Genomic DNA, 15,630 nt, shown 5'->3' on the forward strand with positions numbered 1-15,630 from the left:
GAGCATTAGAAAGTTTGTCTCTGCTCATACTTAATTTAATTAATTTAAATAACATTAAAGGAAGACATTTAAGGTTTATCCAAAGAAGATGTGGTAGGCTACAGTCCATGGGGTCGCAAAGAGTCGGACATGACTGAGCGACTTCACTTCAAAGAAGACATGAGCTTAAAAGAAAAGGGCAGAGAAACAAAGAACACTAGAATACAACAACATTAATAGTTTATATATCTTTTTTTTCAGTAAAAATGATAGGTTCTCTAAAATGATGCTAAAAATATTTTTTAGCACTTTATAAGACATCATGCTGGAAATAGAAAGATGAGTAAAGTCTAATTCCCACCTTCAAGGAACTTAATGTGTTAGTCACTCAGTCATGTCCTACTCTTTGTCACCTCTTGAACTGTAGCCTGCTAGGCTCCTCTGTCCATGAAATTCTCCAGGCAAGAATACTGGAGTGGGTAGCCATTCCCTTCTCCAGGGGATCTTCCTGACCCAGGGATTGAACCTGGGTCTCCTGCATTGCTGGCAGATTCCTTACTGCAGAGCCACCTGGGAAGCCCATAAAATGGTTTATTGTATTTTAAAATTAATTAGTCAATATTTAAATTTTGTCTCAGTTTATATTTGAATATGGTAAATATAGCTAGCTATATCCCACATAAACAGATGGTCCTTAGGGTCCTCAGTTATTTTTTTAAAGTATTTAAGAATTCCAGGAACAAAAGTTTGAGAAGTCTGACTTGGTCAAGGCCAGACTGTAGAAATACTTGTGAGCTAGTCTGAGGGTCTTGGATTTTATTCCAGGGTAACTTAGGTCAGTGACTAAGAGTCGTAATTTGTTTTAAATTGAGCCATTCACGATGTGAAAGTAACACTGATGTCCTTTTGCAGTGCTACTTCTTCACTGTGGAGTTTGGTCTGTGCAAACAAGAGGGGCAGCTAAGAGTCTTTGGTGCCGGCTTACTTTCTTCCATCAGTGAACTCAAAGTAAGAGTTGTAAATATTTGCATGTGACCATGTTCACTTAATGTAATTGATACCACCTGAAATAGTTTCTGGATTTGAACAAGAGCTTACTGTGGAAAATGCTTGGGGTGGCAGTAAGCATTACCTAAGAGGTATTTTTCTCTTTCCTAAGTTTTCTGAATATAGATGCCTATTCAGAATTAGATATATCTTCTAAATAAAAAAGTATTTTAAAGCTTTTGCTTAACAAAGTTCTTGCTGTTTCCTCTCTGTTTTTGGTGTGCTAACAATAACTTCAGTACTTTTTAGGGAATTCTTCAATGAGATTTATTATGTATCCAATAAAAGAATGAACCTCTGTTTGTTAGGTGGTGAGTGTGTATGTCCAAGGTACAGTCCTGCTCTCAAAGAGCCCACTACCTGCTGGAGGGTACAAGTCATGTACAGGAATAATTACTGTTGAGTAGAAAGCAGATGCCATATTAACAGTAAATAAATAAAGATCCTTGGGTACATCCTCCATGGAGATGAGTGTTATAAAGAGTGGGGCATTTATAGGGAATAGCAATTCATTTGTTTTGCTTTAGCATATTGTGGATTAAATAGAGATGTAGGAAATAAGTTTGGAATTGTAGACTGGGACCACTGCGTTAGTAATACATTCAGAGGTGTGCTGATTCTGGCAGTTGTGTGAAGAAGGTGATCTATGAAAATGGATAGTATTCTTTGATTCATAGACTCTTTGTCCTCTAGCACGCTCTTTCTGGACACGCCAAAGTAAAGCCCTTTGACCCCAAGATTACATGCAAACAGGAGTGTCTCATCACAACTTTTCAGGATGTCTACTTTGTATCTGAAAGCTTTGAAGATGCAAAGGAGAAGATGAGGTAAAGTATATCTTCCTCATGCCTTAATTTTCCTCTGCCTTAGATAGGTCCAGTAATGTAACAAGTCACAGAAGTAAGCAGCTAATAATTAGAAGTCCTCTAAGCCTTCTGCCTGGGACATATCTCCCTTCCACAGTAAATATTTAGGATGTGTTGTTTACAGTGATGTTCAGGGTTGCAAATATGAATCAGATACACTGAGAAATTGGTTACTTCCCATTCCTTCCTATCAGAGAGTTTATAATCTAATAGGGAAAACAAAATGTATGCAAATAACTATGTAACAAATTGGAAGCCTTAAAGAGATACAGATGAAACATTGTTCTGCATTTTATCCAGGAGCAATTCATTCCAGCCAGGGGAAAGGGAAAGCTTAAGGGCATTTGAAAAAGGACTTGAAGTATACATAGGGTTTAGATATGTTCAATGTTAGACTAATGGACAGTATTCCGTTTTCATCATTTTTCCCCTAGAAGCTGATTGCCTCTTATTTGTTTTCTTATATAGAGAATTTACCAAAACAATCAAGCGTCCATTTGGAGTGAAGTATAATCCGTACACACGGAGTATTCAGATCTTGAAAGATACCAGGAGTATAACCAGCGCCATGAACGAGCTTCAGCATGAGCTTGATGTTGTCAGTGATGCCCTTGCTAAGGTCAGCAGGCAGCTGAGCATCTGACAGTTACTGGTCCTAATCCCGAAGCATCTGAGCACCAATTCGGAGGCCTGTGGGCCAACTGTGGCTTTGCTTGAAGAGCTGATTGTGGAAGGACAGCAGCCAAACAACATTCTCTACTCCCATTCTTTAAGGGACCATTACTCTTTGAAAACGTGTACCCAGATACCCCGAGCACACATCTAGATATTTTAGCCACTACTTATTTTTTTCTTTTGGTAACAGCTTTTGAAAGTATAATTCACATGCTCTATAATTCACTGACCATCCCAGTTTTTATAGAGAATTTGCTTGACCCAATGGATAGATCTGTTCTTAGCTTGATTTTTATTTTCCTCAGTTCTTCTTGAGTAAAATGATGATCACTTAAAATACCTTGATGGTTATTATGGAGCTAATCCATATTGTTACCTAAGATCCTCTTATTTCTACAGTGTCTTACTTATCATCAAATTTGGGCCAAGCTTGGTCACATTCACATGCCTCAATTTAATAGGAAACCAACTCTCCACTGCTAGCCTGAGCAAAAGAGAGCACTTTGCATATGAAATATGCCTAATAAAGAGCAGATAGTCTAATTTTAAGTGTAATGTCTTATAGGGAAATAGGAGTATCTAAATCTAGAAAGGCTGATTGGGACATAATCGTTAAGAATATGTGACTTTATTTTGAAGGCACTAGGGAGCCCCTGCTGAGTGCCCATCCTCCTTGGGGATGGTCTTTTCTTTCTATGGCGCTGTGTATGTTTTACACGATCTGCCCTACTGAGAAGGCCAAAGGGAACTTAGTGGGAATGCCACTTGCAAGGACCTGAAGCCCCAGAGACATGCAGCCCCAGAGAATGTCCTCAGGTTAGCATGAGACAGTGTTGTTAGAGGGAGAGTTAAAACTGAGACAGAGGAGAGACATACCAAGTTAAAGTTGGAAAGCAGTGCCAAGCACTTTATCTCCAAGGTATAAGGGGAGACCATAAATAGGAAGGCCAGGCCTGAGGGCATAGGGTGGGGAAATGGGGAAGAAGACGGTGTAAGAAATGTCAGGAAGGGCATTTTAGGCCTGACACTGAGACAGTGACGGTAGCTAGCACTGGCTTCTATGTGGTGTCAGTGGTGTGTACAAGGAGCAGGCCTGGTATTAACGGGTCTGGAGTCCACAGGACAGGCTTTTATTTCTTCAGTTTGCTCCCTTTCTCCCCCTACCCGCTAAAAGAAGACTTTCCTCAAGCTTCTGCTTTTGGCCCTCTTTTCTCTCTGCTTTCTCTTCATGGAGATGTCATCCATGTCCATAACTTCAATTATTATTCCAGACGTCTCCCATATTTGCAATTCTAACTCTTAACACCTGTCTTGAGTTTTTGCCTTTTAAATCCAACTGCCTACTAGATGTTTCCATCTAATGCCCCATAAATTAGGCCAATGTTGTGTAAATTCTTGTCACACTATTTACATAGAATGAAATGGGGTTGTGCAAAATGGCAGCCCTGCCAAGAATTTTAAACTCCATAGGTCCAAAAAGGAACTCAGAATCACCTGAGTATTGTGCTCCATCAGTTTCCTCTCCAACTGATCTCATTTCTAGTAATGGTGAATGAAACTGAAACTGTTAGTCACTCAGTCATGTTTGACTCTTTGTGACGCCATGGACTGTAGACCACCAGACTTCTCTGTCCGTGGGATTCTCCAGGCAAAAATACTGCAGTGGGTAGCCATTCCCTTCTCCAGGGGATCTTCCCGACCCCAGGATCGAACCTGAGTCTCCTGCATGGCAGGCAGATTCTTTACTGTCTGAGCCACCAGGGAAGCCAGGGTCATACTTTCAGCCAATTTTCTGTTCTTAATCAGCTACTTTAAAAACTGGGTCCTTTATTTTTTTCACATTAATAGTCAAACTGTATACCATTTAACTTTTTTTTTTCAACAGATCACTAGATATTTTAATCCTTTTTAGGCCTCAAAGGATAATTTTAAAACTCTTGAAGTTTATTTCATTTTATGTTATACAAGGAAGTAGAATTAGGAAGAGTAATTTATGCTACTTCAGATTTTTACATTACCTGTAAATTTTAATAGCTGATCAACTGTTAAATATACCTTTGATAGTACTAGATCTAAGTCAGTTAATCTGAAACCATTTGAAATACTGGTTAGGTAGTTTATAATATTTGGTTGCAAGGAAATCTATGAAGCAAACCATGATAGATAGCAAATAACAACAAATTATGCATACTGTGTCTGGTTACTTTCATACAACCTTGATTATGGTAAAAAATCATAGTTATTGAATTTTTAAATGATGGTATTTCAAATCACTCTATGATTAAAACACACTAAAGTAAATGTTAAAGACACAACAATTATAATTCACATCTTCAGAATAATGGAAATATTTTATGATTGATTTCAGATCTTCTAACCTCTGAATTTGTGATATTTGGTACATGAGGAATCCTTAGAGTCTTACAGGTTTCACGCATTTTAAATATATTTCTTCAAAGCCTCAAGGAATATGTTAATACTTACTCAAATATCAGAATAGATTTGAACCAAAAGTGTGGTTCATAATTCTTAATCAGTGAGTTATTACTCAGAGACATAGATGGTATTTTCCTGACTTTTTGAAGAACACTTCAAAATCTGGCTGTCAGAATGCCTACATTTCTTAATCTGCCTATTTTGTCATTTGGAGTTATACAGTGGTAACGACACACCAAAGTGTGTCCAAACTGAAAGAAAAAAATCCTGGAATTACTAGAGCAACACATAAAGAGTTCATATATTAATCTCTAGGAAATGTATAAAGACACTGTGGTCTTATTTCAGTCTTGTCTTTATTTTACAGTGTGATACACATTTATGATTTGAAAGTTTGTTAGTCATTTGGATAATAAAAGGACACAAAATTTATGTTTTCAATAAGCATATATTTTTTGTCAAATGTATGTTAAAAATGGATTTAAATGTATATTAGCAATTTTATTAGTTTCAAAAATCTGTAACATCCTTATTCTTTTTAAAAAACCTATGAATATGTGATATAAGTGAAGTCAAATACACCTGGAAAACCTAGTAACCACTTTTTGGAATTCTTGATAAAGTTTCAGTCTCATGTTTCTCATCTGTTAAGTGGGTTAGATGTACTTTCCTGGGTTATTGTAAGAATTACATTGTGAGAGGACTCTGTAAAAATAAACTTATTAGCCATATGTAAAGAATCATTGGGGCTTCTCAAGTGGCTCAGTGGTAAAGAATCAGCCTACCAATGCAGGGGACGAGGGTTTGATCCCTGGTCCAGGAAGATCCCCAAAGAAGGAAATGGCAACTCACTCCAGTGAGAACCCCATGGACAGAGGAGCCTGGCATGCTGTACTCCTTGGGGTCACAAAAGAGTCAGACCTGACTTAGCCACTGAACAACAGCAAAGAATCATTAATCTCCTTATCAGGACGCCTTCATAGCTTCTGAATGATTTTATCTTCCTCCAGAAGGAATTAACTTTTGCTTGAGCAGGCAGTGTATAATGGCAGGGGGTGCTCATCTTAGTCCAGGCAGGAACTAAGTCAACTTGATGATATGTTTCAGTCTTTGCTGCTGCTGCTGCTAAGTCACGTCAGTCGTGTCCGACTCTTTGTGACCCCATAGACGGCAGCCCACCAGGCTCCTCCATCCCTGGGGTTCTCCAGGCAAGAAGGGCTGGTCTATCTCCAGGTCACCTCTACTCTTAGGGTGCGGCTCTTTGGGATTCTCAAAGGAGAGCTTTGAGAATGTACCAGGGCTTCTCCTGGGGGATCCTGGACTTCTGCTCTCCTCTGCTTTACTCTTATTCCTCCTGATCACATAAAATTGCTAAAAGTACTGTTCATTTTCTCAGCTTCTCAGCTGCTGCTTTCAGCCCAGCTCCTTCTTTTTTTTCTTTCAGCCCAACTTCTTAGCCTCCAAGTCACTGCTTGCTAATTAGCAAATGTTTCAAGCAGAAAAGTAGTGCCAAATGAAATCTCTCAGCTTTTATATCCTGGCCCTCCAAGTTCTGGCTGCTTTCATAGCCCTCCAATGACTTAAAACAAATTTAAAAAATATTTTCCCATCTTTCCTAATTGTCTTTGGTGAGAGAACTGATCTGTAGCTAGCTAATCTGCCTATATTAAAAGCGGAAATCTGACCTTGGAGTAAATTTAATTTCTTTGAGCCTCAGTTTTCTCATCTATAAAATAATGATTCCAACAGTACTTATTATACCAGTAAAATTGAGAGGATCAAATAAGATAATCCAAAAGAAAAAACTTCCTAACCTGTATAGTATACAGAAATATTCCATATACTCAGAAAACTTCATATTTTCCTCTTATGGGGAGACAAGGCACCTGAAAGTGTTACCAACAAATAATTCAAATATAGCTTCATTCAATAATTCATCAAATAATTTGTATCTAGCTTCATTGCTCAAACTCATGTCTGACTCGATGGACATGAGTTTGAGCAAGCTTGGGGAGTTGGTGACAGACAGGGAAGCCTGGCATGCTGCAGTCAATGGGGTCGCAAAGAGTTGGACACGACTGAGTGACTGAACTGAACTGAGCTTCATCCAAGAACTGAAACTCAACCAAGTTGCTAATGGGAAGAGCTAGTCAGTGGTATGTACATAGTTCAAATATTGATAGTAGCTTCACTGCAACGCTTTCAAGAAATTATATTAAGGGATATAACATAATAATATAAGTTAGTTAAAGTACTGATGCAAGTACATTCAAGGGATGAAACTGGGTAACAACTATATTCTTCCAGATCCTCTCACTATGAAAACTGACTAGGTTGTTCCTTCATGTGCCCCTTTGGATGAAATCTCAGGTCCCTGTCTTGAATTTTCAGCTCACTTTAAGTCCTTAGCTTCTAATCTCTTTCTCTCATTTTAGTATTTAAAAATCCCAATGTTGTGAAAAAGTTCAAAACATTAAATTTTAAGATTAAAGTTTTTCCTCTCCTCTAGAACTGAGAAAGGAAGAGGTGTGCTTTGTGTTTTTATTTTTTTGTGGCTCATTCTCCACTCACAAGAATGCCTCTGGCTCCTCCGGGGTTTGGGGATGGTGATGAGGAGGAGAGGTAAGGAGTAAGAAGTTCTTTTTGGTTTGATACTGTTGACTTGGTATATATGCTTTTTGTACTTAGTAAGTATTTAATGTTGACTCATTGTCTGTGGGTGTTTTGAAAGAGCTTCCCACTTTTTATTTCTTGGAATCTCTTAATTCGAGTATATTAATGTCTCTGACTGGGATGTTGAATTCATCTCGCTCAGCCTCTATGAATCTAGTAGTCAGCTCTCCTGTGGGTGTCCCTTCAGCCCTCCAGAAATTCCCATGGGCTGGGTCTAACACCATACCCTGGCCAATTTGCTCTCGCATGGCAAACACTCACATAGGAGATATCCAGACATTCTTTGTCTTAAAAAACTCTGGACATGAAAGACCTCTCCAAAGTATCAGTATCTCTGCTCACTATCAGAGCAGTTATCTGGCCAGAAGCCATTGGACATTTCTCAGCATGAACTGGACAGCAACCTGAAGTGAAAGGCGCTCAGTTGTGTCCGACTCTTTGCAACCCCCTGAACTATACAGTCCATGGAATTCTCCAGGTCAGAATACTGGAGTGGGTAGCCTTTCCCTACTCCAGGGGATCTTCCCAACCCCGGGATCAAACCCAGGTCTCCCGCATTGCAGGTGGATTCTTTACCAGCTGAGCCACCAGGCAAGCCCAGACAGCAACCTCCCTGGTCCCAATCTGGAGGGATACATGCCAAGCTCTCTCAGTGGCCCTGCTGACGCTTGCCTTTCTTTAGACACAAAATAGGCAGGATTCATAGTACATTGACAATTATTGCACATATCCTCTCAGAATTCTCTCTCAGCCTCTTCAGCCTCTTTCATAGACTTCCAGGGTATGTGAAGGTTTCTAGGCACCTTCACAAGTTCTGCTTTGGTGGTTTTGTACCTCATTTTATAATGTGGGAGTAATTGGCACTTATTACCTTAGAGTCTTAGCCAAATGGAGATGAGGAGAGTCTCATTTTATACTTAAAAGGAATGGTCAGGGACTTCCCTGGTGGTCCAGTGGTTAAGAATCCACCTGCCAATGCAGGAGACAAGGGTTTGATCCTTGGTCGGGGAAGATACCACCTACAGTGGGGCAACTGAGCCCCGTGTGCTGCAACTACTGAAGTCCTTGCGCCTACAGCCCATACTCTGCAACAAGAAAAGCCACTGCAATGAGAAGCTTCCACACTGCAATGAACAGTAGCCCTCGCCCACCACAACTAGAGAAAGCCTGTGTGCAGCAGTGAAGATCCACCACAGCCAAAAATATTAATCAATTATTTAATTTTTTTAAAAAGGAATGATATTCTGATCATATAAAAGGCCGCTCTTATAAAAACAGGCTTCCCTGGTGGCTCAGCTGGTAAAGAATCTGCCTGCAATGCTGGAGACCTAGGTTTGATCCCTGGGTTGGGAAGATCCCCTGGAGAAGGGAACAGCTACCCACTCCAGTATTCTGGCCTGGAGAATTCCATGGACAGTATGTGGTCACAAAGAATGGGACATGGCTGAGCGACTTTCATGAAATCATTTAACTTATAAAGCAATCAGCAAACAGTATAGTTTTTGCACATCAAGTTCTCTTGAGAACAAAGAGCTGCTTTGCCTCTCTAAGGTTTGCATTTTTATTAGCATGGTCCTCTATGTTTTCAAGATGCCGCAGACTGGACAGGTAAATGTGAGGTGCTGCCCTTAAGTGGTCTTAAGGCAGAAACTCCAAGGAGTGGGTGGAGTGAAAGAGTGGGAAGTACTCTAAGAGCTCAGGGAGACACTAGCAAGGGCCTCTCAGGCATAAAGGGTGATGAGTACTGGAGGCTTGTGTCAGTAGAGGGGTCAAGAACCACTGAATATGGACTATCTTTATGATGGGACCCCATTTGTACCTGCAAGATAATTTGTGAATTGGAATGTGGGTTATGTACAAAAAGTACAAAAAAGAAAATAAAAATCACCTGTAATCCAACACCCAGCATGTGCATGCATGAAATTGATATAAAATTTGCTTTAATGATACATCATGAATATTTCTGTTACAACAAAATATGTATTTTTTTAAAAAAAATGGCAGCAGTATTCAAGTGCATGGCTATATAATTTAATCAATTTGTTTTTGAACTTTAAGGACTTTAGATTCTAAGCTCTTTACTATTATATGTAACCCCATAATGAATAACTTGCAGTCCAAGGGTTTGTGCATAGTTCCGATTTTTTTCCTTGTGATAAATGAGCAAAAGTGGAATTACTGGCTAAATGACTATCTTCATATTCGTAGTATTCTTTGCTACATTTTCCTTCAGAAAAATTGTCCGGTAGTGTATGGAGGTGTGTCTGACAAAAGCTGTTTTATATGAAAATTTTTGTTGGGTGAAAATCATTCAGTTATTCAAGTTACTACCTGATGATCAGAATCCGGGCTATGTTGGGGGTGCTGAGGGTTAGAAGGCCGCCCCGGCAGGCAGGAATCAGTTGAAAACCAACCTCCCTAGTTCAGTATCTCGGGGGTGAGTTCCCGCTCCGTGCCAGGAGCTGAGGGCGTTGAGCAACGCTGTAAGACACTACTTTCGCCCACTAGGAAGCACACTTCGATTTTGCAAACTGCACACCAAAGCGGGCCCGAAGCCAGTTTGGCCCAAGACAGAGTCAGGACCCTTTCCACCCCCCTTCCCAGGCTCAATTTCTTCCCCATCAAAAAATGGTGATGCAATCCCCGTCCCGTCAGCCACTCTGGGCAGTCATGGGTCGCTAACCTGAGCGAGCTTTGTGAACAGTTTAGTGTAGTGCAAGCGTACAGAATTATTACTAAAAATAGAGTGCGAAGGGAGGGAAGGGGACGCCAAGAGGTCGGGCGAGACAGGAGGCAGGGGGCGGAGACGCTCGTAGCGCGCCGGGGTGGGGTGACGGGGAAGCAGCTCCGGGAGCGGCAGACCCGCTCCCCTCGGGGCCAGGTTAGCAGCTGCAAGAGGGCGCGGCCCACTGCCAGCCGCAGACCCCTCCCCGGCGTGGGCGCCGCACACTCTTCACCAATCCCTCCCCAGGCCGGCCCCGCCCTCTGCAAGCCTCTCCCACGGCGGGCTCCGCCCCGCCCCCTCCCCGGCAGGTCCCACCCGCCTTCCCGGGAGTGCCCCGCCCCGTCCCCCTCTCCGGAGAGGGCCCGCCCCTAGCCCCGCCCTCTCTCCGGGAGGGCCCCTCCCCGCGCCGGCCCCCCCCGGAAGCGCCGGCTGAGAGCGCCCGCATGGAGTCTGAGCCGCGCGCCTCAGAGGCCGTACCTACCGCAGCCGCGCTCTTCGCCTGGGTACGTGACTCCGCCCCCGGGCCGAGGCCGCTGGGACTGAGGGGTCGCAGAGACCCTAGGAAGCCCCAGTCCAGGATGTGGGCGGCGCTGGGGCCCAGCGGTCGAGGTCCGAGAGGCGGTCCGGGTTGGAGGATCCTGGGCTGAGGCCTGGGTTAGGAGAGGGTCGGGAGGGAAGGGTCTTCGTGGGGGTGACTTAGGGGCTTCGGATCGGAGGAGCTGCGGCGCAGAGGGAAGAACCTGCTACCCGTACACAGTGTCTGAGTCCGCGACAGACTTCAGGCCTCGATAGCGCTGGGAAAGACGGCGCGGCGGGCTCTGTGCAGAGACGACCGCCCTGTGGGGCCACCTGTGCTGCTCACCCTCCCGTGGCCAGTAGGATGGAGGCCTTTCCCCAGCTCCACCCCCGCTTGGTTGGAGCATCTTTTGGTGTGAGGCCTGCCGTGTTGAACCGTGCACGCGGCGGAGACCCTGCATAGTTGCAGATATTCGGCTGTGATTGGAACCTGCCTGCACTGGGAGTGTGGGAGTCTGCGCTGGTGTTGGTTTGACCAGAGCATTGAGAGACGGGGTTATCTTTATGTATCGTGGTTGGGCGAGAGGAGAGCCTTTGCACAGGAGAGCGTGGCAGGCATCTGACCAGATGCACGGGAACAAGGAGATAGTGTCTTGTAGTTCTTCACAGCGCATAATTGTATTGAAATGTATGACTTGTTAATATCAGTCTCCTTCGCTAGAATGTAGGCATCAGGAGGGTGGGTACTGTGCCTGTCTTGTATGGTGCGGGGTTTATGCCTGGCACATTGTAAGGTGCTCAGTAAACATTTGTTGACTAATGGATGAATGAGTACCTGTTGTGTGCAGAACTATGTGCAGGTCTTTTGGGAAAAGCACAAGAATTAAAGACTTGCAGCTCTTGCGTTGGGGATGGTGGAGAAGGAGGTGGGAGAGGATAAGATCTTTATTGCTGTTAAAACCAGTATGTATTGACTAATTTTTTTAAAAGCTAATTATCAGTACTGGGTAGCATTTATTGAATGCGGAATTGCTTCTGATGGGCAGAATGGAGAGCCTGGTGTGGCTTGAGGTAGTCTGACTCTCTGTGTGCCTTTGAGATGGCCCTAGAGCTGGGGGTGGAATTAGGGATTGGCTGTGTGCCTGGGATGGGTGTTTGTCCCAGGCCAGGGACTGGGGTCTGTGTAGACAGAGTACTGGCAAGGCCTTTCAGATATGGCCTTGTCAGTACTGAAGCAACAATGCTGTTGAACCTAACCTCCTTGCTGTGCTTTGGAGTCTTGATGGTGTGTTCTTCCTGCTGTATTATCTGTGTGGAGGGGTATATTAGTTTGCTAAGGCTGCCATAACAAAATACCACAGATGGGGAGGCTTAAAGAATGGTTTAAACAGGTTTCTCACAGTCTGGAGGGTAGAAATCCAAGATCAAGGTATCAGCACGTTTAGTTTCGTCTGGGTCCTGTCTCTTTGGCTTATAGATGGCCTCCTGTTTGCTGTGTCCTCATGCAGCTTCTTCTGTGGGTGGGAGTGTTCACGTGTTTCCTCTTATAAGAATACCAGTCATATTGGATTTGGGACCCATCCTTATGATCTCATGGAACCTTAGTTACCTTTTAAAAGTCCCTGAATCCAAATACAAATCACATTCTGAGTCACTGAGACTAGGGTTTCAACAGATGAATTTCAGTGGAACACAGTTCAGTTCATAACAAGGGAATCTACCTTTATAGAGATGTGTGTGTGTGGGTGTGTGGGCGTGTGTGTGTGTGTGATGTATGGAGTGTTTATAAGGATGGGAGGCAAATACAGCTGTAATAGGTTGAATGAAAATTTCCTTTTGTTTTGCTCTATCATGGATGTAGGACCTCTTGCTGCATCACAAAAATTTGGTGCCCAATTTGAATCCCATAATGTTGGTGTATTACTTTCTGTTCAGCAACCTGTAGCCCTGGTCGTGGGGTAGGCATGCAGCTCTTAGAGCTAACAGAGAAATCCTGTGCACACATTCTCCACTTCATACTGGGCAAGTCTTTCATTTGGTCTTTCCTAGGTAGGGACTCATAGGGTCTTACATTCATTCACTGTAAAATACGTGCCCACCTTCTTTGGACCAGCACCATTTCAGATGCAGGGGAAATAGCAGTGAAAAGAACAAGGTTCCTGCCCTCATGGAGTTTACTTTTTAGTGGGAGAGGTAGGCAGCAAACAAGTAAACATATTACTGTAATGCCAGGGAGTGCTATGAAGAAAAATAAAACAGAAAAAGGGCTTAAAGGGATTGGGGTGTTATTTTAGATAGGGTCATACAGTTAGCTTCCTGCTAGGTAAGCTCTGGGCTGGTTCACCATATATGCCTTTTTTCTTTATTCTTAGAGGCAAAATAGGGTATAATGAAAGGATCAGGGCATTTGACTTGTCTACTCAGCTGTGTGACCATGGAAAGTTATTTAACCTCTCTGAGCCTTAATTTCTTCATCTGTGAACTGAGAGCGATAATGCCCTCTCCTCTGTTGTGAGAATGAATGCCCCGCATACAGAGAAACAAGCACTCAGTAGTTGGTAACTAGTATTGCCCTGGGGAATTCTGGGACTTCTGGGACCCGTGTCCCTGCATGGCTTGCTCGTCCAGCAGGGAGTCCTTGCATCCCAGGATGACTGTGGAATAGACCACCCGGGACAGGAGTTTGTATGCATGGATGCATTTTTTAGTTTAAATCACTTTTCTTCATTCAGGTGTCTTACAAAACGAACACATTTTAAAAGTTTTACTACTTAAGAACCAACCAGCAGTAGGTAGTTGGAGAAATTATAAGGATTCTCAAAATCTTAATAAGATTTTCCCTGCAGGCCCATAATCCCTTATCTTCAGTTTTGAATTCAGAAAACTCCGAAAACCCAATACTGACTTGACATGAGGCTGTTTATAGTCTTTGACCACTAACTGTGAGTATTCGTACTATTCACTGCAGAAATAATACTGTTTTACTTACGGAGTGCTGCTCCACGTATATGATTTATATACCACATTCTTTTGCTGAAGTCTGTAAACTTCCGAGACTGAACTACATCTGGCTGCAAAGGTTTCAGATTAGGGATTCTAGACCTTTATCGTATAATAATAATGACACACATGTTGCCTATCAAGGAGAAATCTGTTTCCTTAGAGGAATCTCATGGCATGTCTTACAATCCCAATGCAGTGTACTTGGAAAGGTCCTTAGAGATGGTTGCCAACCTCTTTCACTGTACATATGAAATAACAGTGATGCACTCTGCTTGCAGGCACAAAATCCGCAGCTTACTTTGATTCCAGAAACTCATTGCCAGTTTCCCCAGTGAGGCTGTGGGAGAAGGGACAAGAACTAGTACTACTACATTCTTCCCCTCCCACTTTGTTCCTATTTTTCCTGATTATGTCTTACTTTAGCTTCCCTAGATAATTAACTTTTATCAGAAAGAACTCCTACGCTGTCTCCCTGAAGCAACACATACAAGCTGGGGCATTGGAAGGGGAAGTTGAGGAGTATCCCAGGATGAGCCGTGGATGCTGACGGCTCCTCCCACATGGAAACTGAGGTGTTCTGAGGCCTCTGTCCAAGTGTAGGTGTCGTATAACAACTTCTTAAAAAGGAGCCTATGACATCTTATCTATCATAGGCTCAGAGAGAAGTGTCAGGGTGAGAAAGGTGGGGACTGGTAGATTCAAATCGACCAGTTGAGGTTGTTGAGGTTCCCGTACTTTTTCATGCTTGGCTTATTTTATCCCTAGGGTGCAAATAGCTATGGGCAACTTGGCCTTGGCCACAAGGAAGATGTGCTTTCTGCCCAGCAACTGAATGACTTCTGTAAACCCGGTTGTATCAAGAGGATCACAGGAGGAGGGGGCCACTCGGCTGTTGTCACTGGTAACTTCCTTCAAGAACATAGAGCCTCTCACTTTCTTATTTGGACCTTTCCCCCTAGGGTGTTATATTACCATCTTTCAGCCTTTTGTATTTTGCAGAGGATAGCATTTTTGTGATGGATTCAGGTTACCATCAGAGAATCCTAGGTTGTCAGAGCCAAAAGGATTTCAGAGATCAAGACCACCCCTCTCTTCCCCTCCCTCCCCTCCCTACATGAGGCTCAGAGAGGAAAACTGCTTCAAGTTACAAGACGAATAGTGGCCAAGTTGCAATATATATTATACTTTATGCTGTATATTGGTATTTAACTTTCACCTGTGAGTTAGAAGTCTTTGCAGTTAAGTTGAATATTCCCTGAGAGCAAGAACTTTGTATTTTCCTTAATCTTCCCTCACAGTAGCTGGGGTAGTACTTAGGACTACAGCACTATAATACTGCAAAAGAGGGCATGTACCATCCTGATTAAGAACTTGAGCTCTGGAATCAAACCTCCTGGGCTTAAATCCTTGTTCTTTTAATTATTGGCTATGTGGCCTTGGGCAAATTACTTAATTTCTCTGTGCCACAGTTGCTTCTCTGTTACATGAGGATAATGATGGTGGATGAGGAGAATCCATAAATTAACAGGACTGCATTATGACTTTCATGGGTACTTGACACTTTGGCCTCCCTCTATAAAGAAATATTTAAAATTATACTTACAGTGGCACTGATATAAAGATGGATATAATCCAGGCTAGATTTAGTATTATATATTTTTATTATATATATTTTTTATTTAAAAAATTTAAATTAAAACATTTTTGTGG

General features: G+C 42.7%; 2 protein-coding genes across 7 annotated transcripts in view; both read left to right on the forward strand.

Annotated features, from left to right (window-relative positions):
- The window catches only part of TPH1 (tryptophan hydroxylase 1), a 29,900-nt gene extending 22,388 nt beyond the window's left edge, over positions 1 to 7,512 (forward strand). For all 3 annotated transcript variants that reach the window (XM_043901734.1, XM_043901738.1, XM_043901726.1), the window contains 3 exons: positions 892 to 987; positions 1,720 to 1,853; positions 2,361 to 7,512. In XM_043901734.1, the coding sequence (XP_043757669.1) occupies positions 892 to 987; positions 1,720 to 1,853; positions 2,361 to 2,535 (405 nt within the window). In that variant the 3' untranslated portion in view covers positions 2,536 to 7,512. The remainder of the gene's footprint in view (positions 1 to 891; positions 988 to 1,719; positions 1,854 to 2,360) is intronic.
- A 3,237-nt stretch (positions 7,513 to 10,749) lies between these two features.
- Positions 10,750 to 15,630, forward strand: part of SERGEF (secretion regulating guanine nucleotide exchange factor) — a 229,385-nt gene continuing 224,504 nt past the window's right edge. For 3 of the 4 annotated variants that reach the window (XM_043901778.1, XM_043901769.1, XM_043901751.1), the window contains exons 1-2: positions 10,750 to 10,904; positions 14,686 to 14,821. In XM_043901778.1, the coding sequence (XP_043757713.1) occupies positions 10,845 to 10,904; positions 14,686 to 14,821 (196 nt within the window). In that variant the 5' untranslated portion in view covers positions 10,750 to 10,844. The remainder of the gene's footprint in view (positions 10,905 to 14,685; positions 14,822 to 15,630) is intronic. The other variant, XM_043901762.1, reaches the window with a different exon arrangement.

The sequence above is a fragment of the Cervus elaphus genome, chromosome 1, assembly GCF_910594005.1.
Source record: "Cervus elaphus chromosome 1, mCerEla1.1, whole genome shotgun sequence".
In the NCBI taxonomy this organism is placed as follows: Eukaryota; Metazoa; Chordata; class Mammalia; order Artiodactyla; family Cervidae; genus Cervus; species Cervus elaphus.